Source organism: Petaurus breviceps, unplaced genomic scaffold, assembly GCF_028583685.1.
Source record: "Petaurus breviceps papuanus isolate PSGF00001 unplaced genomic scaffold, PetGlider_PUasm1.0 91023, whole genome shotgun sequence".
NCBI classification, from domain to species: Eukaryota; Metazoa; Chordata; class Mammalia; order Diprotodontia; family Petauridae; genus Petaurus; species Petaurus breviceps.
Window position 1 is genome coordinate 8196303 of NW_027187398.1, and position 23518 is coordinate 8219820.

Here is a 23518-nt window from a genome sequence, read left to right on the forward strand (position 1 = left end):
GTGACTAAGGGAGGTAGTGGAGGTATGATGGTCAGTGGGTGCAGATGTGGGGCTCTGGTGACTAAGGGATGTAGTGGAGGTGTGGTCAGTGGGTACAGATGTGGGGCTATAGTGACTAAGGGAGGTAGTGGAAGTATGATGGTCAGTGGGTGCAGACGTGGGGCTCTGGTGACTAAGGGATGTGGTGGAGGTATGGTCAGTGGGTACAGATGTGAGGCTGTGGTGACTGGGAGGTGTAGTGGAGGTGTGATGGTCATTAGGTGTGGATGTGGGGCTATGGTGACCAGTAGGTGTAGTAGAGATGTGGTCAGTGGGTGTGGATGTGGGGCTGTGGTGACTGGTAGGTGCAGTGGAGTTGTGATGGTCAGTAGGTGTGGATGTGGGGCTCTGGTGACCAGTAGGTACAGTGGAAGTGTGATGGTCAGTGGGTACAGATGTGGGACTATGGTGACTAAGGGGTATAGTGGAGGTGTGATGGTCAGTGGGTGCAGATGTGGGGCTGTGGTGACTAGGAGGTGTAGTGGAGGTGTGATGGTCATTAGGTGTGGATGTGGGGCTATGGTAACCAGTAGGTGTAGTAGAGATGTGGTCAGTGGGTGTGGATGTGGGGCTGTGGTGACTGGTAGGTGCAGTGGAGGTGTGATGGTCTGTGGGTACAGATGTGGGACTATGGTGACTAAGGGGTGTAGTGGAGGTGTGATGGTCACTGAGTGTGAATGTGGTAGATATGCTGTTGTCTGCATGAGGTATGGTTGTGGTACTGTGATGGTCATTGATTTCTATTTCATCAACAGCACTCATTGTTCTGTGTGTGCTAGGTGAAGCTGTGGCACTGGGAGTAATGGTTGTTATCCTGTCTTTCTCTGTATTTCTGTTGCTGCTGTTTGTGTCCAGAGCTGTTGTTGTAGCTGCCTCATGGCCAGGGTTGGCAGTTGTGCCAAAGGTGCTGTTGCTGATAGCTATAAGAAGTCAGAGACACTAAGTTAGACTGGAACCCAATCCAATCAGGGAGAAGCAACAGACCCAGAGAGCTTTGGGTAGAAAGTAAAAGGAAGAAATTTTAGGAAGGGGGTGGGTGGAGAAAGCCCAAAGACCAGATACTCCACCTTCCTTGAATCCATTGTTGGCCCATAACTCCTCTCCATGTTCCTGCTTCTCGTTTTCTTCCATTGTTGCTCTGCTCCCTGCCCCCCCCCCCCCCCCCTTCCATATTTGCCACACCCCTCCTCTGCCCTCACCCCCAGGAAACATTCTAGGTAAATTAAGCAGGGATCCCCACTGCCGGCCACCTGGTCCTTTCAATAGGACCTCCTTTCAGTCCCACATCCCTAAGCTAAGACCCCTTCCTCTCCTTCCTTCTCTTTGGCCCCAACTTTGAACCGTCCAGCTCACCCTGGCACCAGGATTCCCTCCCCCTCTAGCTCACTGTGCCAGAGGTAAAAACTAGCCCAGAGGCCATAAAAAAATGGTATGAATCAAGCCACCCCTTCACCATACCTTTTTCCCCTGCCCTCACCTGTAGGTACCAGGAACAGTACAAGGACCAAGGTGGGTTGGATGCCCGGGATCATGGTGGTAACCAACGAAGGAGAGCACTGAGCAGTCTGGGACAAGTTCTGCCCAAAAGGCTGGGCCGGGCTCAGGAGCCCGCTGCTTTATACCGGTCCTCCGCCTGAGGCTCCGGCAGCCAGAGCAGGTGACAGGTGACACAACCCCACCCCCCCCCCCCCCAGTCCCTCCTCCCTTCTACTTTTCCTCCTCCTCCTCCCCACACATTCCTGACCCCTCGGGTACACTGGGCTCCAGATCACTCAACCCCTCTGACAACCTGTTTGTTCTCCACCTGGCGTCATCTCCATCTCCTCTCCTATCCCACCCCAAATATAGAGGAGAGCCAGGCGACCTGGAACCCCAGACCTTCTTTCTGGACCCTGGGGCAGTGCCTGGAGTGGGAAAATGGACCGAGGGGAAATGAGTTAGACTAGTACCTCTGGAACCACAAGGGTCGGGACTGCAGACACTACATTAACTTCCAGCCCCGAGAGGCCCTGACCCCCTGGGATGCAGATTCATTTAGGACCCCTCTCAGGACCTCCACCCCAGCAGAAAGGAAAGTTGGATTTGGAATAGCTACCCCCCCCCCCATTTCCCGAAACAGCCCTACCCAGTGCCAGTGCCAGCCCCTCCCTGTTCGTTATGCACTGTAGATCTGGCCTGAAACCGACAGTCCCCGCCCCAGGGTGAGTTTTTCGGTATGCCTGGGTGCCTTCTGCGTTTTCTCACGGGTGTGTGGGGTGGGGTGGGGGGAGGAAGGAGGAAGTAAGAAGAAGAAAGAAGAGTAAGATATTTGGGGTCCTTCCACCTCCATCCTCCAACTCTGCAAGCGTCCCAGGTAATAGGACTATTCTGCCCCCTGGTGGTCATCTGGAGCCCTTCAAAGATTAGGGAAGGAGGTTGGCGGTAGCCAGGTGGAGGAGGGGAGGATGGACAGCTGATGAGTTAAGTGCGAATAGCAACCGCAGGAGTGGGAGAAGTCCCTAAAGGAACACAAACCAACGCAGGATTTAGGGGCCAGAGAGCCCTGAGGGTAGATCCATACTTAGTCACGAACTCTGTGATCCTGAATAAGTCACTTCATCTCTGAGATTCAACCTTTTTTATGTAAAATAGGGCATAACAATGCTTGTGTTACCTAATTTGTGGGTTTGTTTTGAAAAGCAAATACCAAAATGTGTACGTAAGGGAAGTTTATCAGGGAAAGCCTAAATTGTGATCTAGGGATCAGCTATTTCTAGAATTAGTATTCTGCTTCCTCCCATGTAAAGGAAGAAGGAATACCGAATTTAGAGCCCCATAGCCCCGCATCCACACCCACCCACCATCCCACCTCCATCACAGCTCCACTACACCTCCCAGTCACCATCACACCTCCATCACACCTCCCAGTCACCACAGCCCCACATCCACACCCACTGCCCATCACACCTCCACTACACCCCTCAGAAGCTATCTAGTGGGAAGGCAAGGGGAGGCAATAAGTATTTCTATAGTACCTACAATATGCCAGGCATCATGCTAAGCATTTAAAAAAAAAAACAAATTTCTTATTTGATACAATCCTACTAGATAAGTGCTGTTATTATCTAATTCAACTCCTCATTTTACAGGAACTGAGCCCCAGAAAAGAGAAATTAATTGTTTACACAGGTGGTAAAGAGCAAAAGCAGGACTGTACGATGCTTCCACCCTTCTCTTATTCCCATTACAAGCATGGGTGATGAGACTTAACCAAACAACAAGCAATTATTAAGGCCCAACTCTGTACTAGATGCTGGAGATACAGTGACAAGAGCAGAGAGCCCCTGACCTCAAACAGCTTCCCTTCTTATTCTTATTGATAAAAATGTTAAACATCGGAAGGACCCAGGAGCCCACAGCTGGAAGAGATCAGTCATCTTCCAACAGGAGCTGAGTTTTCCTTCACACATCTCAGTCCTTTACTCTCAGGCCCACCATGTGCTTTTCAAAGGAAAGAAGACTTACTCAGCCTCTTCAAGATGCTTTCAGGAGAGAAATGCACAAGATAACCGACCAATTCGTAGATTCCATAAACCAGGAAGGTGATTCAGTATCCTTGTCAGATATTACTAATTCAGCCAGGCGATGCAAGGAGAATATCAGGAACCATGTGATGGATACTATTGATACTCATTGTCAGAATCAAAATCAGGACTGTTCTGGGGATCCCATCTCTACGCAGCTGAACTTGAGGGAGATAAGGAATGCAGATGATGACAATGAAGAGGGAAACTGCTCTTCTGATGAGCCAGTAACTGGAGACAGAATACTGGAAATGGCCCTGTCTGCCTGGAGGTCTATGATAGAAAGTATTAAGAGCTGGTTCTGAAAATTGCTTAACTTTTTGAATAAGATAGTTCTTGCTGTGAAGAATAGTATACATTCTGCAACAGATATAGTGAAACATCTATGGAAGTGCTTCTTGGGTTTTTTTGGATTTTTTGAAGGGCAGAGAGAGCCACATGTCATGCGCAGCCTTGTAAGGCTTCCAGATTTAGGGTAATTTTAAATATTTTCAAATTATAAACTTTACCAAAAACAGAAGGTAGGTGAGAATTTCCATCCACACAGCAGAATATCAAAAGAATATTCTAGATTTAAATCTAAATTTCTATTTCACACCATTTATTTTAAAAAAATAAGAAAGTGTATCCATTACATGGAGATCTCTCCTAACTCTATGTGCTTCCTTCTGATTTCTTCTGTGCATTAAAAAAAAAGTTTCAATCATTAAAAAAAAATGTTAAACATCATAGGGCCAAGGATGGATGCCTGTGGGTACTCCATTAGAGACCTTCTGTCCTGTTAACATTGCACCATTGACAATTCCTCTTTTAGGTTGATCATTCAACCAGTCATTCATCTGATGAGATTATCATCTATACCTCTCCACCTTCTTCACAAGTATACTATGAGATACTTTGTGGAGAGCCTTGCCAAAATCTAGATAAATTATATTTGAAACATTGCCCAGTTTAGTAACTGTCAAAAAGGAAATGGCCTAGAGGCAGCTAGGTGGCACAGCTGATAGAGCACCAGCCCTGAGGTCAGAAAAACCTGAGTTCAAATTCAGCCTCAGACACTTGCAGCTGTATTACCCTGGGCAGGTCACTTAAGTCTGATTGCCTGAAAAGAAAATAAGTACAACACAGATAGAAGAAGGTTGAGAGTGTTTGTCATGTTCCATTTTATTTTGGGATCAGGAAAAAGGCACTAGCACCTGCAGGTGGGAATCAGAGAAGACTTCATGAGCTGAATCTTTTATGGGAACTAGGGATTTGTAGGAAGGAAGGATGTCTCATGCAAAAGCATAGTGATGGGAAATGGAGTATCATGTGAGGGACAGTAAGGGAGCCAGATTGGATTGTAAAGTGCATGAAAGGGAAGGGCGTGTATGGAAGAAGGCTGTTTATCCTAGAGGTAACAGGGAACCTTTGGCATTTACCAAGTGTGGAAGTGATGTTGTCAGATCTGCATCTAAAGAAAATCTCCTTGAGAGGAATATGTAGGAGGGAAGAGAATAGGTTGAGACTTGAAGCAGGATGATGGGTTAGGTGACTATTGCAGTAATTCAGGTGAGAGGTGATGAAGGCCTGGACTAGAAGCATGCTTATGTGGGTGGAGAGAAGAGAGAAGAGTTTGGTCGTGAGATGTTATGGAGGTAGCAACAATAAGATTTGGCAGCTGAATAGATATGTCGGGTAAGGAAGCCTATAAAGTTGAAGATGAAACTGAAAAGGTGAACCCAGGTCTCTGAGCAGTGGAAAACTTTACAATAATAATGCAAAAGCTTGGAAGAGAAGTAGAACAGACTTAAGGGGGGGGGGGCAGAAATAATGAGCTCTGTTTTGGACATATTGAACTTGAGAGGCATATGAGATATTCAGCTCAAAATGTCCAGTGGAGAATTTGTGATTCAGGAATGGAGTTCAGGAGAGAGACCAAGATCTGGATATATTAGAACTGGAAACCATCTGCATGGAGAACATAATTAAACCCATGGGAATTGATGAGATCACCAACTGAAGACAGCATAGAGAGAAGAAAAGGGTGTCCAGGAACAGAGTGCTTAGGTACATCCAACAGTTAGGAGGCATGATATGGAAAACAATCCAACAAAGGAAACTGTGAAGGAGCAGTTAGACAGGTAGACCCTTCCCATCACCCCCCCCCCCACACACACACACACACAAAGAGTAGAGTTATGGAAACCCAGAGAAGAGAGATCATCCAGGAGTAGAGGGGATCAACACAAAGATTTCAGGAAGATACAAAGAGTTCAGGAGGGATGAAGAAAGAGCCATCAGATTTGGCAACTGAGAAAACCTTGGTAATTTTGGAATGATCAGTTACAGTACTGTGCCTGGTACTATACTTAATACATGTTTGTGGACTTGACTTAAGAAAAGAGTCAAAGAAGAGGAAGCAAAGTGTAGATAATTTTGCTTTGTCTCCCCTCCCTTGTCACCTCCCTTCCCCCCACCCCATTTAGCTCAGAAAGAGAGAAGAAGGGCAGCTTGGTGGCAATAGAGCACCAGCCCTGAAGCTAGTAGGACCTGACTTCAAATCCGACCTTAGACACTTGACACTTAACTAGTTGTGTGACCTTGGACAAGTCACTTAACCCCAATTAACTTGCCTTCGAGAGAGAGACAGAGAGAGAGACAGAGAGAGAGAGACAGAGAGACAGAGAGAGAGAGAGACAGAGAGAGAGACAGAGAGAGAGAGAGACAGAGAGAGAGAGAGAGAGAGAGAGACAGAGAGACAGAGAGAGAGAGACAGAGAGACAGAGAGAGACAGAGAGAGACAGAGACAGAGAGAGAGAGAAGAGAAGAGATATAGGAGATCAACTGAGGAAATAGTAAGATCTAGTTGGGTTTGTTTGTTTGTTTTAAAGGCTGGGGAAACTTGAATGTTTTTTTAGGCAGCAGAAAATGAATCATGGTAGAGGAAAGACTGAAGACTAGAATTAGAGGGGGGTTGATGTCAGGTCAATCTTCTGGAGAAAAGTTTGAGTCCATGAAGAAGAATTGGCCATGTTAAGTTAGGGGTTTTGTTTTGTTTTATTTTGGGATGAGGGAGAAGATACCCCCTCATCATTAGAGACTAGAGTAAAAGACAGAATGGAGGATGTCACTAATTGATTGTGAGATATAGAAAAGGGCAGACAAGGGAGCTCATAGGAAATAACCTCTCTCTTCAGTAGAGAATGAGGGGAAACTCTATACTGAAAGGACAAGAAGAAGGTTGGTGTGGGAGATTTGAAAGAATAGGTTTGGAACAATCACTATGAGGAGTGAGCTAGAGAATCATTTAGGGAGGAAGAGTAAAAGACCTGACTGCCTTGATCAGCAAGAGCCCTGTTGAAATTGGATAACACATTTGTAGGGGATCCATTCAGCATGGTTGCACGTCTTCCTCCCTCTACTTTAAGGGCCATGTGAGGAGGAGGAGGCTGATGGGAGGAGTGATTCCATTTGTCCATATTTGCATGAACAGCAACAGGATGAGAGACTAAAAGATTCAAGAGTAGATAATAATAAAGTGTTGGACTGAATAATTAGAGGTTCAAGACTGGAAAGGGAGGAAAGTAAAGCTAGAGCAGGAAAGTACTCAAGGATGGAGGGATTAGAGGACACAATGAGAGGGAAAAGTTAGGTTTAGGAGGAGTAAAGCATAGGGAGAGAAATGAAATGATTACATAACAGAAATTGGACTCTTGAACACAGTAGTGAAACATATGTTCATGATGGCAAAGGTCAATCCTACCTGAAATGGAGTGGAGGAAAAGATCATGGGACTTAGACTGGGGAATTGGAGGGGTTAGGGTGTTTGAGGGACCATCAACACATACATTGGTCTATTAATATAAGGTCATGAAAGGAAGACTATGAGCCAAGTGCTGAACTCATTAAGAATGACTTGGGGGGCGGCCAGGTAGCACAGCGAGTAAGAGCACCGGCTCCAGTGTTGAGAAGACCTGGAGATCGAATCCCGGGCTCAGACACTTAGCACCCACCCAGAAACACCTGGCCGTGTAACCTTGGGCAAGTTACTTAACCCCAATTGCTTAGGTGCGGCCAGGTGGCTCAGCGAGTAAGAGCACCGGCTCCAGTGTTGGGACGACCTGGAGATCGAATCCTGGGCTCAGACACCCAGCACCACATCCAGAAATAACTGGCCGTGTAACCTTGAGCAAGTTACTTAACCCTGATTGCTTAAAAAAAAAAAAGAATGACTTGGGAGAAGAGGAAGGGTAGCAATAGCTAACAGTAAATAATAGTGGATTGGGTGATGTTTGGATTTTGTCAAAGGAGGAGAGTTTTTCTTTGAACAGAAACTGGGACCCATATGTTCATGATGGCAAGGTCAATAAAATAGTAATTGCTGAAACTGAGTGGAGGAGTAAAATTACAGGAGATAAACAGACTGAGAAATTGGGGGGTTAGGATGTTTGGAGGACTATCAACATGAGTGTTAAAGTTTACTCCTGTAAGGGGCAAGAAAGAAAGATTGTGAGGCAGGTACTGAACTCTTAAAAATGACGGGGGTCTTGGGCAAGTCACATAACCCCAATTGCCCTGCCTTCCCCTCTCCAAAAAAAAAAAAAGAATGACTTAGGGAGAGGCAGATAACAGCAGATAAGACACTAAAATGTGGATTGGGTAATAAAGTTTGAATTTTGTGAAACTCAAGAGCAGAATGGAAACCAGGATCCAGATGGGTCAAATAATTTGTCCAAGGTTACACAGGTTGCTGAGTAGTAGAGCCAAGATTTAAACTAAGAATCTCAAGAAATTCAGAGTTCTTTAAAACAATTTTTTTCAATCAGAAAAAATCTATCTTTTCTCCTTCCCATCTACCCCCTCCTCCCTGAATAAAGAACAAAAGGGGGAAAAAAAATCACAAACATATATAGTCAAGAAAAACACCATTTTTCATCAGGATTCCTCAAGAATTGTGAAGTTATTACACTGATCTGAGTTCCCAATACTATCAAAGTCTTTTTTCTTTACCACATTGCCATCATATAAACTGTTCTGCTAGTTCTGGTCACTTTGCTCCACATTAGTTCATGTAAGTTTTGTCATGTTTCTCGAAACCATCCTCCTCCACTCCATTTCATCATCGTTTCAAAGGGAGCTAGGAGGCTGCAATGGTGGAGTCCAAGCCCACCTGAGTTTAAGACACTTGGACCTCAGACACTTACTAGCTGTGTGACTCTGGGCAAGTCATTTAACCTGTTCGCCAGTTTCCTCTTGTTATAAATTTAGAGCACAGTAGCCCCTACCGCCCAGCCTTGTGAGGATCAAATGAATTAACAATTGTAAAATGTTTGTTTAGCACACTGCCCGGCACATAGTAAGCGCTATCTAAATATTGTCCACGATCGTTTCTTACTAACACAATAGTATTCCAGCGTATTCATCTACCGTAATTTCAGCCATTGATGGGCACCCTCTCGATTTCTATTCCTTATCCCCTCCAAAAGAGCTATACACATTTCTGTAAAGTCTTAGTTGGAGTTGGCTTATGTACGACTAAGCTCTCCTTAATCTGCCCTTACTGCCCCTTTCCGAGGGGCTCTTTCCAGAGCAGGGGGCGGCGGGGAAGGCCCGGTCAGCCCGGTGCTTTTAGGATACCCCCTCGGGCAGCTGAATGGAGACTGGAGGCAAAGATGGAGATGGGACAAGAAGGGAGACTGGGGGAAGAGGTTGTGTAGGGCCGAGGCTGGAGGCTGTGGTCAAGTGCTCGTAAGGGCAGATGGGGATGATGAGGGGCTGGAGGAGGGGTGCCCACAAGCGGAGGCAATGCGGGATGGCTCATCTCCCAGTGAATGAAGAAGCAGAGGGAAAAGAGATTACAGAGCCATCAGAAGCGGAGCAGCGACATCGCGAGATTTGGCGGGGGGCGGGGTCCCAGAGGGAGACTAAATCTCGAGTGTGTGTGTGTTGGGGGAGGGGTGGGGGCAAACGTCATGGGGCGGGAGGGTGGCCGCGAGCCCGGGTGAGTGAGTCAAAATGCGGAGCAGAGGCTAAAGGAAGCCGGAGGTGCCCCTCCCCCCCCCCCCCCCATTCTTCCCCGCCCCCAATCGAGGGAGCTAGAACTCTGGGTGGGCGGCCCCGACCTCGGCCCCAACCTCCGACGTTTCCAAGCGACAGCCATTCAGCCTGGTTGCTGGGACACGCGTCACCATGGCTACGGCTCCGCGCCGCACAGTCCGGGTATTTAAAGGGGAGGCGCGCAGAAGGCCCGGGCGTCGGAGAGCCGCCGCCCTCGGCACTCGGTGTCTGAGCTTCAGCTCTTCCTCCCGGCCTCTGTACGCACATAGTTGCCTTTCGACCTGGTCCAGGCAGTCCAAGCTGGACGTCTCTTCACCGCTGCTCTCCCTGCTGAGAGTCTGGCTCCTGCTCTTCCCAGCCCGGCCCAGCTCCGGGGGAGCGGGGACCCCGGGCCCCGGGCGGGCGGGAGGGACGGGACGTGGTGCAGTGTTGTTCTTTCCCTGCCAATATTGCACTCGTCCCGGCCTCCGGCCCCCCCGGCCCCCCGGCCTCCCCCTCACCCCGAGCAGGGCAGCCTGGCCCCTGACCGCTGAACCGAGAAGACCTCGCCCGGACAGGCGCCACCCGCAGTGAGTCCCGCCAGCCTCCAGCCTCCCGGCTGCACCCCACGATCCAGCTTGTTCCCATCCTGCCCCATCCTTGCCCTCTGCCCAAGTTACAGTCTTTGTCGCCTCGCCTACATACGACTCCCCACACGTCCCAATTTACTAACTTCTTTCCCTCCCTCCTTCCCACTGGGCTATCCCCCCCTTTCTTCTCCGAGGCCTGATTCCCCTCCCAGAGAAGCAAATGCACCGAACTGGGTAGAAAACAACAAGAACTTTATAGAAATATTTTTCCAGGAAGGGGGGGGGGGGAAAGGGACGGAACCCAAGAAACATCTCTAAACTTCCCACAAACTGAGCAGTTGGATCCCCAACCCATCTGGAGTGAAAGGAACGGGGAGGAAGAGATCTCATGCTTAGCTGAGAGTTTGAATAGACTCGTTCCCTGAACCTTCAGTCTGGAACCAGGGGGTCTTGACTAGATGATTCTGGATCTTCTGGGAGCAACCCTCACACCCTTCCCTGAAGCAACTGCCTTCTGAATGGCTCAAAGTCCTCAGGCACTGTGTCTGGAAGGATTGAAAAAAGGGGAGATGAGGGAAGTCAAAGAGACCACTGACCCATCTCTTCACTCAGGGATGACCCTAAGACTGAGAAGCACCCTACAAAGAACCACCATCCCCTTCTCCAAAGGAAAGACTGAAAGAAGGTGAGAATTGCACCCCCACCCTTTCTTAATTCCAGGGCCCCACTCTTGTTTTCTGCTCCCTTTTAGCTTTAGATCTGGGTAACATAAGATTGAGAAATGCTAAGTGTATATGTTGAAAGGCACCAGGGGCAGGTGGGGAAATCTTGAATCCCATTTCCCCCTTTCCCCAGGGACCTCACCATTGCACCGATACTGGAGATTAGACCAGATGATGTTTTCTTGGGAGAAGCAGAAGACACCCAGGCGACCCCCCCGCATAGATGTATCAATGATCACCCCGGAATCTGCCACCAGCTGGGGACCTTCATAGAGCTTCACCCTGACCAGGGGAAGGAAATTAATGAGTTTTGGGGTGTTCTCTGGACTTTGAATTGTTACCAAGCCAAAGTTCTCACTCAATCCCCTGCCAGTCCCTCATGATCTCATCAGGCTTGAGAGAGGAGTGGAGGAGGGGGAAAAAAAGGAAGGGGGGAGTTGTTCTCAGGCTTGGGGCCCCCAGCTCATTGTCCATCCCCCTTTGCATCTCAAAGCCTCAGCCGCATTCCAAGCAGGGATTGAGTTGCCATGGCGATGGGCACAATGGGCAGGGGGGTGAAGTCACCCGCTTCCCAGGCTCTAGTTAACCCCCCACACACATACAGACAGCGCTCCCCTGCTCTGGCCCCCCACAGGCCCAGGCACCTTAAAGGGGAAAGGACCTGGGGAGGGTGTGGGTAGGAACTACACTCACAGCTGGCTATGGTGAGTAGTAATGTTTGTGTTCGGGCAAGTTTCATCTGCTTACTTTTCTGACTTCCAGAGTTTCCTAAGGTCAGCAGTTTCATCTCCCCTTCTTTTCCCTCCCTACTTCACTGAGTCTAGGTATTTGTAATGGTAACAAGTGCTGTCTGAACTGAGCCTTGTGTGGAAGTTGTGTTAAGTGAACTATTAGTATGTGCTAAGGAAATGTAAGTTAGAGAGGCTAACTTAGTCCTGCAAACAGAACTAAGCAGCAACAGTTTAGGGTAAGCATTACCCTAACACTTACCATTAGATTGGAAATTAGTAAATCTTGGGTGTGGTGGCTCTGCCACTAGCTAGCTAAAATGCCTTGATTTCCTTATCTTTGAAATGAGTGTGATGAACTTAGATGATAAATAAAATCCCTTTCATTTCTAAAATTATAATTCCAGTTTGCCTAGGGCAGACAGGGCCAACTGGCTGAGGAGGCTTGACAAGTTGCTAGCTTGTGCCTAGCCTAGCAGAGGTCAAAAGAAAAGGGACTGGATGGTGGATGATAATGTAGGGCTCCCAGAGGAGGGGCTCTGTCTCTTCTTCTCTCACCGAATATATCCAACTTGAGGTCTGTGAAGCAGCTGCCATCGGTAGGAAGTCTTGTCCCTCCAGCCCACATTTCGTGGATCTGTCCATAGTAGGCGAACTTGCTCTGGTGTATGGCCCGTATGCCACAGGGCATTTCGGAGGTGCTCACCTGGACCAGACACTGACTTTACTGCCTAAGGGAAGGAGTAGAGGGAAGAACAATGGGTGTCATAAATTTGAAGGGCAAGGAAGATGTGTCAGAAGAATCACTTGGGGGATAGAGTATTGATCATGGAAAGAAAATGGACTAGGAGGAATTGAGAAAACAGGACTAGCAATTTCTGGGATTGATTCCCAAATCCTATAGGGTAGGGCTAGAGAGGGAGATGGAGAAGGGACAGGGAAGTGAGAGGCCATGGATCAATTGCAGGAAGGCCTAGGCTGCCTGTCCCCTAGGTTTGAAAGGACAGTTTGGAGGACCTTGAGCTGGAGGCCAGGTTGGGCTACAGCACGGAAGGGTGTAGCCTGCCAGTAAGTTTGCTCTGTCTGCTTCCACATCACTACATAGAAGCGGCCACTATCTTGGTAGCTGAAGAGAAAACCAGCATAGTCATCATCTGTCACTGTGTTCACATGGAAGGTGCCCTCGAAGTCTACACCATTGAAGGCTGTGTACCCTGAAAGGGCAAGGGGAAGAGGAGAAGAGAGATAGTTTCTCACTAATGGTCACTTGCTCCGATAGGCCAGCAGAAATCAAGACTTAATTACAGGAAAGTGGTAGCAGAAAGAAGTCACTGGACCACAGTGGAGTTGGGCCTAGACATATGCTATTTATTGCATTCCCCTGACTCCTCTGACTTTTCCCTTTGCCCTCTAATTCCCCTTCTTTCTCTTATCCATACCTATCTTGTTTCTTTCCTCCCCTTCTTCCCCCCCCAACTACCCAACTTCATGACTACCCATTCCCAGGCTGTTGAAAAGGATGTCACTACCTACCAACCGCCAGGCCAGGGTCACTGTTCATCGTCTGAACAATTTCCATACCCTGTGGAGGAAAAGAAACAAGGTGCTTAATCCTGGTGTCCCCCTTCCCTTCCCTTCCAGGCTTATGAAGCCTGAGGAACTCAGAAACCCTACCAGGGATATCTACCTGGTTGAGTACAACCCAGTTTGGGTCAATCTGGGCATCCCCCTCAGGATCCAGGACTACAGTCTGATAAGCTCGGAAGTCAGTGAGGGTCACTTCAGCACTCTCAGGACACACATCAAGGGGATCAGCCACCGCATCGTTGTCAAAGTCATCCTCACACACATCCCCCACGCCATTGCCTAAGCACATATGATTCAGGGCATAATACTTCCTACTCTGAGCCATACAGTTATGCCCTCCCCAAACCCTGCCTCTGCATCAGACCCAGGTTAGGCATGCACTCCCCCAGCTTCCCTCCATTTTCCTCCCCATTCTTAAGCATAGGGGTTTGTATTTGCTCTTAATTTTCCAGGATAGCTAACTTGTAAGAGGATCTATACTGAACCAAGCCCTCACCATCTGAGTCCTTTTGGTTGGGGTTAGGCACTAGCCTACAGTTGTCAGGACCAGGGGGCACATAATCTGGGACCCCATCATTGTCATCATCTCCGTCACACTCATCACCCTGTCCATCATTGTCTGAATCAAGCTGGGAGCTGTTGGGTAGCTGGGGGCAGTTGTCCTTGGTATCCTGGTGCCCATCACCATCACTGCCCATTAGAGAGATGGCACTTAGTTAAGGCCCTCACAGAGTACTATATCCTACATACTTTCTACTCCTTTGCTTTGGATTTCTCTCAGCCCAGGCCTTCCCTCCCAATGCAGTTAGAAATGATGAAGTCCTACAGGAAGCAACTGGTTTTAAGGGCAGCAACCAAAGCAGAAAGGGTGAAGAACAGATTCTAGAAATTATTCTCAGCTCAGCAGTGTGAAGAAAGGATTAAAACTGCCAAATGAGAAAATTTGAAAGGACCCAAAAGAAAAGAGGAGAATCCCCTAGGAGACCTATCTGTTGGCCAAGACCCTACCTGTCTTCATTCGTGTCACAGACGTCCCCTACCAGGTCACTGTCTGCATCTGTCTGAGAGATAGGGGCCTGTTTTCACTTCTTGCCCTGGCCAACCCCACCAAGTATTGGCCCCCTTCCTTGTTTCTTCCAGGCAAGAGGTTGACTCTGTTCTAGCCCCAGACCCTGCTCTGCCCACATGCCCCACATCCCTCTCCCTTTCCCTTTCCCTTGTACCTGGGTGGGATTACTCATTTCTGGGCAGCTATCACAAGCATCCCCCACCCCATCCTCATCTCGGTCTGTCTGCAGGGGGTTAGGGACTTTGGGGCAATTGTCCAGCCCATTAGGGATTCCTAGAGGAAGATCAAGGGAAAAACAAAGTCACCTCAAGACTAAACACACTCCCTCCCCAGAGACAAGCAAATGCCTCCATGAAGAACCATGTACATGTCCGTCTGGCTAGTGAGTGAAGGACTTTTCAAGGCTCTTGGCTCCAATACTTTCCATCTTCTGTATCCTAGACACCCTTCCTCTACTCCCTTCTGTCTCCCCCAAATCTATCACTATTCCCTATTAAACATCAATTATAATATCAGCCCAAACACACTCAGACTCTCCCTCCATTGTACCAGTCCACACTGTGGGTACAAAAATTCCCATTACTATCATTCTCAGATATCCACCTTAGCCTTTCCAAATTATCCCCTTTGAAGTTATCACAGACCTCCTTTCCACATACACCCCCAGTTCTTCCCTCCTTTCTTCCCTTCCCCCTTCCTGACATTCCTAGGCAAAGTGACACTCCCCACACCCTTTTCTTTCTGAACCTCCTTCGCACCATCCCCATCCACATCGTTGTCACAAGCATCCCCTTCCCCGTTGCTGTCTGTGTCCTTCTGGTCATTGTTAGGTACATTGGGACAGTTGTCACAGGCATCACCAAATGAATCTGTGTCTGAGTTCTGCTGGTCTTTGTTGGGAAACAGCCGGCAGTTATCCTGGGGGGGACAGGAGGAAGGGTTGAACCTGTGCTAGTCCCAGCAGTTAACACCCATACACCCCAGCCAGGGCTTTGAGCACTACTACAGGAGAAACACCCTGGGCTCACTAGGCCTATTGCCTCTTGTTGAGGGACACTGCCCACAAACCCAACCCTCAGCACCCTCTTCTGCTCTAGCCTCCTCAGTCCCTTCCTCACCAAGTGTGATTATGCTCTTTTTCTAGTTGCTCATAACAAATCACAAGATCATAAAATTCAGAGCTAGAAGGAACCTGAGAGTCCATTATATTCAACTTCATCACCCAGATGAGGAACTCAGGCCCAGAGAAAGTGTGCTCATGGTCACAGAAGTGTAATTGGAGGAACCCAGGTTTTTCATCTCAAAGATGAGGGAGATCAAGAACAGTATTAGTGGAACAGAATCAGAAAATGGGATGTTTGGAGGAACAGGTGGCAGAGGTGACAAAGGAAAGGGTGGTGAAAAGCCTGGAGGCCCAGGAAATAGGGATAAGGAACCCAGAGGAACCTCCACATTCTTGATTCCATCGCCATCAGCATCATCATCACACTGGTCACCCACTCCATCATTGTCGGCATCCTCCTGCCCAGAATTGGGCGTCAAGAGACAATTGTCCTGAACAGGAAGTAGAATTATGACCTTAAATAGAGTTTTAGAGTTTACAAAGAGTTTCACATTCATTGTCTCAGGAACTTGGGCAGAGCAGCCATTATGATCTCTATCTTAACCAATAAGAAAACAGGCCTAGAGAGGTACTGTGATTTGATCCAAGGCTACACAGCAAGTAATAAAGATGAGACTGAAATTTAGACCCCCAACCCCAACTTCACCATCCCATGCTCACCATACCCACCTGCTTACAGTGTTTGTTGTTATCCATGCAGGGCAGGGCCTGGTCTGGGTAGCCATCAATGTCAGTGTCTGGACCACAGACATTCCCATTCCCTGCCCACCCTATGTTGCACTAGGATGGGATGCAGAAAAATTAGGGTTTCGGATGGAGATTTCCAGAAACAATCATTTATATTTTAAATTTATAAAAAACAATTAACAGTATTGTGATCATGATCCTCATTTTTTTTTAAAGCAATTGGGGTTAAGTAACTTGCTCAAGGTTACACAGCCAGTTATTTCTGGGTGTGGTGCTAAGTATCTGAGCCCGGATTAGACCCCAGGTCATCCCAACTCTGGGGCCAGTGCTTTTACTCACTGCTCCACCTGGCTGCCCCTAAGCAATTGGGGTTAAGTAACTTGCTCAAGGTTGCATGGCCAGGTGTTTCTGGGTGGATGCCAAGTGTCTGAGCCCAGATTCGATCCCAGGTTATCCCGACTCTGGGGCTGGTGCTCCTACTCACTGTGCTACCTGGCCACCCCAATGATCCTCATTTTACAAAATAGAAAACAGGCTCAAAGAAGTGACTTTCCTAGGATCTCACAGCTAGAATGTATCAGAACTGGACATTGGAATCTAGATCTCCTCTGAATCACTTTTATCTTAAAACTCCCTTTTGCCCTCCAGACCCACCCTTCTCTCCCATCTCATGTCCAGGTCTTTCCCTCTCCCAGACCTGTCCCTACTACACATCCCACCCCCTTTCCAGCTCCCAATCCTTAGTCCCTTCCCTTTCCCCCAAAATCTCATTATTCTCTCTTTCTCCCTCCCTCTGGCTTACCGAGCAAGACACAGCACCATTTCGCTCAAACAGACAGTGAGCATGGACATGGCAAGGGTTGTGTGCTGGACTCTGACAGGCCCGGGCTGGGAGGCAGCCCTGGCTCTGGTTACCCAGGAAACCTGAACGGCATGGACCACACCTGAAGGAACCCTAAGAGTAAAGGATTGGTGGGAGCATCAGTTGGTAAGTAACCAAGCATTCACTGCCAGACATTTGTGTAGCAGGGGAACATGGTATTAATTCATTAAGGTGTGGGATAAAAGGATGTTATACCATTCTGGTAGGAGCAGGAAATTAGAATAATGGGACTTCCCATTGCCATTATCAGTTCTAAAGTTCAAAAAAAGAGATGGCACCTTGGAAGCTCCCATGAAGTAGGCAGATGGGAACAATGGAAAACTAGTATTCTTTTGTTCTCAGCCATGAGCAATAATGACATTCTCTCTCTTTCTCTGTCTCTTTCTCTTCTGTCTTCATCTGTCATTTTAAGCCTTACTACAGAGCACTTTCACATATCTTTAATAACAATAATAACTAGTATTTATATATATGTGTGCCAGACACTTTACAAATATTATCTCATTCTTACAACAACCCTGGGAATTCACTGCTATTATTATCACCATTTTATAGATAAGGCAAAGGTTAAGTGACTTGCCCAGGGTCTCACAGCTAATAAGTACTTGAAGGTGAATTTGAACTCAGATCCTGATTCGAGACCCTCTATTTACCATGCCACTTAGCTGACCTTCATAAGAACCACATTACATAGATACCATATGTGATCTTAGCCCCATTTTTCATATAGAGAAACTGAGGCTCAGAGATGTTAGGTGCCTTGAGGTTACACAGCTAATATGTATCAGAAGCAGGATTTGAAGGCAGGTCTCTCCTGACTACAAATCTGTCACCTTCTCTGTTACACAGTGCTGCATCTCACCAACTCACCATAGTATTTGTGCAGACAGAATTGGGGTCACAGCCACCATTGTTGCCATCATTACATTCATCCACATCATTGCAGACCTGGAGGAACCAAGGAGTTAGATTTAGTGAGACCCAACCAGCTCTCATCATGTAAAACAAAGGATAAGGCACTGCAAGGCAAAGGCTGAGGAACAGTCAAGGGAGAAAACTTAGGTCTTTGGACATTTTCCAAATCATGCAGATAAGCTAATAAGTCACATCTAGGTAATTTCAGGAGGTCAGTGCTGTAACCCCTGGATAACTTCCCCATCTTAGTGCTGAGCCACATGCCCCACATCCCTAACCTGTTTGCTGGCACGAGCATAGTCGATGCCCACACCAGACACCTGGGTCCCTTTGTACCCTTGAGGACAGGCCTCACAGTGAAATCCTGGCATGGTGTTGATGCATTTGGAGCCTGGAAAGCAGGGATCTGCATGGGCACACTGAAAGAAAAGACAGGAGAGGCCTGACTCAGCATCATCCCCACCTTAGATAAGTTGCCCAAAGCCTCTAGACCTCTCCAAGCTCAATACTTCACATCCTTCCCTATTCCTCTGCCTCCTCATGCATCTAGCCTTTTTTCCATACACTTTTAATCCTGTCCTTTTACCCCTGAACCCTATAATCAGCCCCCTCCCAATTCCTCCAGTCTTCTGCTTATTGCACCCAAACTTTTTTCCTATTTCTTTGGTCTTTCTCACCCTATTCCTTCATTCTCTCCCCTGTGTCATTCAAATATCATCTGTGCTCCTACCCTTTCCTGGTTTTCTTATCCCTCCTACTTAATGTCCCAATTCCCTTTGTATCCCTTCAAAATCTACCCCATCCCCTTCAGTGCCCTTCTTTATCCCCTACCTCTTTACCTCTCTATCTCTTACCATCCTAGTATTTTCCTTCCCTTTTTTCTTATACCTTTCATAATTTATTTCTCTACTCTTCCCTTTGCCATCCTTAACCTTCTCCCCCTCACCTCATTTATGTCAGTACAGTGGGTGCCATTGCCCTGAAGACCAGGGGGGCAAGGCCCACACCGGTAGCCTGGGTACTCGTAGACTTCCATGCAGTCCACACCACGGAAGCAGGGACTTGGGCTACAGTGGGAACGTTGCTCGTGGAAGCCTGGGGGATGGGCATCATCAGGAGCCACCAAGAGGGGCACCATTGGGTGGGGGGAAGTTCAGAGGATTGGGGGGAAAAAAAGGGGACTAATGGGCAGAAAGCTGTGTGAGATGAGTAGCAGGATTGGGACCACAAGAGTATGGAGGACAGGGGCAGAGGAACTGGAGGAGACACAGCAGCCATACCTAGGTCCCTCCCCAGGCCCTCCCACTCACCGCACACCTGACACTCCATAATGGTGTTTCTGATCAAGGACATCTCCTTAACCTGGAAAAAAAAAACCAGAGGAATTGGAAGAGAGTAGTCAATAGTGGCACACCCCCACTTCCTAACCTGCCTGTTTCTAGCCTCTAACCTGGTCCCGGATATCCTCTCGAAGCTCTACCAAGATCTGGTTGAAGAGGGTAAGTTGGGTGACTAGTGCCTTGGTCTGCTCCCCTGTGGAGAAATGGGTTGGTATCAAAAGTCTCAGAATTGTGAACACCAGGCATATGGCTTGTTAAGTCACTGAATCACCCAAGATATACCCAAGGTGCTTTTGGGACCATGCCCTCCACCCAAGGATATAACTCAGGTATTAATTTATTCTTTATTTCTTTTTTTTTTCTTTTCTTTTTTTTTTTAAGCAATCAGGGTTAAGGAACTTGCTCAAGGTTACATGGCCAGTTATTTCTGGGTGTGGTGCTGAGTGTCTGAGCCCAGGATTCGATCTCCAGGTCGTCCCAACACTGGAGCCGGTGCTCTTACTCGCTGAGCCACCTGGCCGCCCCTTATTCTTTATTTCTTAATCCATCAAGCTCAAATGGACCCAACCACTGATTCCATCCCCCATACACACACACAATGATCAAGCCTCAGACATCCCCAGTACCCACATTGTAACCCTTCCTTGCTCACCTAGGATAGAGTGAAGTACTCCAGTCACTAAAGGAGAGAAGATGACATAGTAAAAAGATAGAACCATCATGGGATAGCACATCTAGAAAGGGGATGGAGGAAGCAATGAAGAATGGATTGGGAAGATGGGCATGTGGACATATAAGAAATACTGGGAGGCTCTATCCGTTGGAGGGTCTAAGAAGCTGGAAAGTTACTAAGGGAAGCAGATGTCTAAAGGAGGAAGAGGAGGCAATAGCAGTATCTAACCAGTTGATGTTTAAAAAAAAAGAGAGATACATTTATGGTTATATACACTCATACTATCACCAAAATATCTTTTCCCATCTCCCTATTGGCTTTCACATTTCTCACATCAAGTTTGATGTTGCCCTTTCTTTAAAAAGTCTTTTCTCCTAAGCTTCCTCTGGTATTCATTATAACCTGATGCTGCTTGAATAAAGATGTTGGAGAATAAGAACCACAGAGGATAATTTGCCTTGGGCCCCACACCCCCTAGATATAGCCCTTTTGAAGTTATGAAGTCAGAAATAAAGAGATCACAGAGTCAGAAACCCAGGGAAAAGGAAAGTAGGGAGGGCTAAATATTAAGGGAGCTGTGTGTCAAGGGAATTGGTAATCAAGAGGTCCAGAATCCATGAGGGTCAAGGATCATGGGATCAAGTTCCAAAGTCAGTGTATCACCTGCATTATGAATGGACTCCTCATCCCCTTGGAATGGACATTCACTCAGTGCCCCGACTCGAGCCATTGATCCCCCCAGAATCATTTTCATGGACTCTATGAAACCCTGGTGGGGCAGGAAGAGAGCAAGACTCTAGCCATTGGTTCTCATTTTGTTGCCCCCCCCCCCAAGTCCTCCTTCTACTCACCTGCATTCTCAGATAAGCCTTCTGGCCAGTTCGAACCTCTAGCCCATCAACTTCAGCAGGAGGAATAGGGGCAAGTGGGGGAAGCCCAGCATGCTGGTCACCTAGCTTACAGTCCACATAGAGCTGTAGAGCAGGACTAGGCCGGGAAGGGCCACGGAGGCGCAATAGGGCAGTGTGGGTACGTCCATCTGCCAGGCCCACTTGCTGTAGGTTCACTGCATGTACTTTCCCATCCTCCCGCTGGTACCGAACCAACACTGCCCAGGAAGGTTAGGGTCAGTATGTGCTACTGTTTTCCAATCCGGTGGTGAATAGTGGCTAAGCATTACTTGGGCATCAGATTGCCTTTGAGATCTGCCATCATTTGAAGGTTAGAAATTCCTTCTTTTTCCCCCCCATCAGACTTCTGCCTCCAGTAGGAAGGTGAGAATGAGGTTCTGCACCCACTAAGCCCTACCCTTCCCCCCTTCCAGGGACATGGAAGCCTTCCAGTAAAAGAGGTCTTTCTCCTCTCAATCTACAGCGTTCATCTTGCTATTTGAATCTCCCTCTCTTGGCCATTTGAAATGCCCCTGGGTGACCCTGGGAACTTATCAAGAAGGTATGGCCAGTCAGATAACACTCTATTCCCCAACAGGACATAAAAGTATAGAGGCTGGGTTAAAAATATTCAATGTAGATCAAATATCTCCATCACTGATCACCCTAGTGTGGGAAAGATGGTACCCGCAGGTTACCTTTGTTGATCTTGCCCACGATAGAGGCTTCCAGCCAACGAGTGTTGTCACGACGAGAATAGAGGCCAAAGAGAACACCACCCTGTTTGGGAGGCAGTCGGAAAGTAGACAGAAGGTAGATATCCCCAGCTGTCAGTAGGGCTGTCCGGATTTTCTCTGCCATAGCCACCATCTGCCGAGACTCACCCATAGTCAGCAGGTCAATCACTGCCAGGGTAGAATGTACCAGAGTTAAGAGTCTGGGTCCAAGTGCAGAAGTACAGGCTCCATCTTTAGGGATCCTCAGCCTCCCCCTGGGGTCCTCTGAGTGCTGCTGGCAGTGGATCTAGAAGTTGGTAACTTCTTAAAACACATTGCTCTCCTCTGTTCTAGTTGCAAATTGGAATACCAAACCCAGAGGTGAGGCAATCTAGATATATTCCCAGTAGGTGGCGCCAAGGAGCCACTACCCCTAGAGGGAAAAGTGGGCACCTGGTGCCCACTGTGCCAAATTATATTTTCTCCCTATAGCTGGCTTTCAGTTCATCCTGCATTTTGATTCTGTCCTACTCTCTGGAGTTCAATACAAGTATTTAGGGTAAAGAATAGTTGCTCCATGAAATCTCCACCAAGCTATCTGGTCAGCCTCCCCCCCCCTCACTGGAGAGATCCAGGACCACAGCTCCTCCAGCCGCTATGTCCTGTGGCTAATCTGTGGTTTTTACTCAAACTGAGGAAAGAATCTGTATCTGTGTCATCCTCCCCACCCCCATCTCTCCCACACCCATGGGCACTCAGCCCATCCTACCACCAGACCTCCCAGAGAGTAGGGACCTCTACCATCTCCTTTCTCTGGAGCAACCAGGACCACAGGGATAGAGTGGTGCAGTAGATGGACACTAGGACTAATCTCTGTCTGCACCAGAGTCTACTTCCAAAATGCTCTCCTAATTCCTTGAGGGTGTTCATAGATTAAAATATTACCCTACAAGTAATCAATTCCTGGTATCCCCTGAGCTTCCTGCCCTGCATTATACCTGGCCTTAGCCGATGCCCTTCTTAACCCATCAGCTCATTCTCTCAACTCTAGATAGTTTGTTCTCTCCTCTCCATCTCTGGCCCCTGCTTCATGTCTCCGGCATTCACACGTTCCCAGCTCCTCGAGTAAGGAGAATGAAGGGTGCGGAGATTGGCTGGGAAGGGGTAAAGGGGTGTAGGGGTAGGCTTACCCTGAAGGTCCTGACTAGCAGAGGCAAAGGAGCAGAGGAGGAGAAGAGCCAGGGGCCCCCGAAGTTCCTGCGTCTCCATGCCGATGAGCCGGCTCACAGCCCCAGGAGCTGGGAGGGGAAAGGCAAGGCGGAGGGAGGGAAAGGGGGGGGGGGGGGGGGGAAGGGGGCGGGGGGGGGCCAGCGGGGCGAGGGAGGGGGGCAGGAACAAAGAACTGCCAATCAACCTTGAGGCATCCCCGGCTTTATAACTCCAGGGACTCTGGAGGAAGAAAACCAGAGGCCTCTCAGCTACAAAGTTCTTGCTCACCTCTCCCGCCAACGCCTTGGCACTTTCTCCCAGAGTTTTCACTTTCTCCTTCACATATATTCTGGGGAATCCCACTCTCCCCAGTGTTCCTATCACATGGGGGATATTTATATGCCTCTTAAACAGCCAAGCATTTTTTTTAGAAGGCTGGAGTAGCTAGCTAGCTGGGGGGCGATGCTAGAGAAACTGTAGGTATTATTCCACTCCTGGAATGAGAATATGCCAGGGCAATGGCAGAAACTAGCCTGCCTTAGGGATGCTCACAAGCTAGAGGTTATTAATCCACCGTGTCAAGATGGGGGAAAAGCGAGAGGAAGCACTGACGATCCCTACGATTTCCTTTTTTCCTCAGTGCCTGGACAAGTTGATGCCTGGAAAGGGCCAGAGGGGTGGGTACAGAAGAAGGGGATTGGGGCGGCGGAGGGGGGGGACTTATAAGTCAAAAGCCGAGAAGAGAGGGGAACTTTAAGGAAGAGGG

At 48.1% G+C, this 23518-nt stretch overlaps 2 protein-coding genes and 1 long non-coding RNA gene across 4 annotated transcripts in view; 1 reads left to right on the forward strand and 2 right to left on the reverse strand.

The window, feature by feature from the left end:
• MUC1 (mucin 1, cell surface associated) overlaps positions 1–1691 on the reverse strand; it is a 4783-nt gene extending 3092 nt beyond the window's left edge. Inside the window, 2 exon segments of the mRNA XM_069077953.1 lie at positions 1–959; positions 1517–1691. The exon segment at positions 1–959 is cut by the window's left edge and continues 9 nt beyond it. Coding sequence (XP_068934054.1) covers positions 1–959; positions 1517–1571 — 1014 coding nt within the window. The 5' untranslated portion in view covers positions 1572–1691.
• Positions 1692–10140: 8449 nt separating this feature from the next.
• Positions 10141–12055, forward strand: LOC138153815 (uncharacterized). 2 transcript variants are annotated; one of them, XR_011166461.1, is made up of 3 exons: positions 10141–10210; positions 10823–10895; positions 11066–12055. It is a non-coding gene; the product is annotated as an uncharacterized lncRNA (long non-coding RNA). The 2 variants fall into 2 exon arrangements; XR_011166460.1 differs by lacking the exon at positions 10141–10210 and having other exon boundaries at positions 10719–10895.
• THBS3 (thrombospondin 3) lies at positions 10442–23434 on the reverse strand. Its single transcript, XM_069078226.1, has 24 exons — positions 23041–23434; positions 22734–22841; positions 21526–21732; positions 20789–21045; positions 20601–20706; positions 19917–19943; positions 19375–19457; positions 19235–19286; positions 18871–19019; positions 18203–18343; positions 17880–17957; positions 16929–17081; positions 16109–16219; positions 15763–15870; positions 15075–15234; positions 14471–14589; positions 14256–14308; positions 13744–13937; positions 13348–13526; positions 13194–13242; positions 12678–12874; positions 12219–12391; positions 11075–11214; positions 10442–10755 (listed from the first exon to the last, which is right to left on the reverse strand). Exons 2-24 carry the CDS (start codon positions 22810–22812, stop codon positions 10697–10699), a joined length of 2874 nt encoding a protein of 957 aa, XP_068934327.1. The 5' UTR covers positions 22813–22841; positions 23041–23434; the 3' UTR covers positions 10442–10696.
• Positions 23435–23518: the final 84 nt, after the last annotated feature.

Excerpts from the sequence above, each read along its gene's own strand:
- THBS3 (XM_069078226.1), bottom strand. The coding sequence starts at position 22,812 with ATGGAGACGCAGGAACTTCGGGGGCCCCTGGCTCTTCTCCTCCTCTGC. Across the intron at positions 12,875-13,193 it reads TGACCCTGGCCTGGCGGTTG|GGTACACAGCCTTCAATGGT; the intron begins GTAGGTAGTGAC and ends TTGCCCTTTCAG. Across the intron at positions 12,392-12,677 it reads AACCTGGCCTCCAGCTCAAG|GCAGTAAAGTCAGTGTCTGG; the intron begins GTCCTCCAAACT and ends TCCTTCCCTTAG.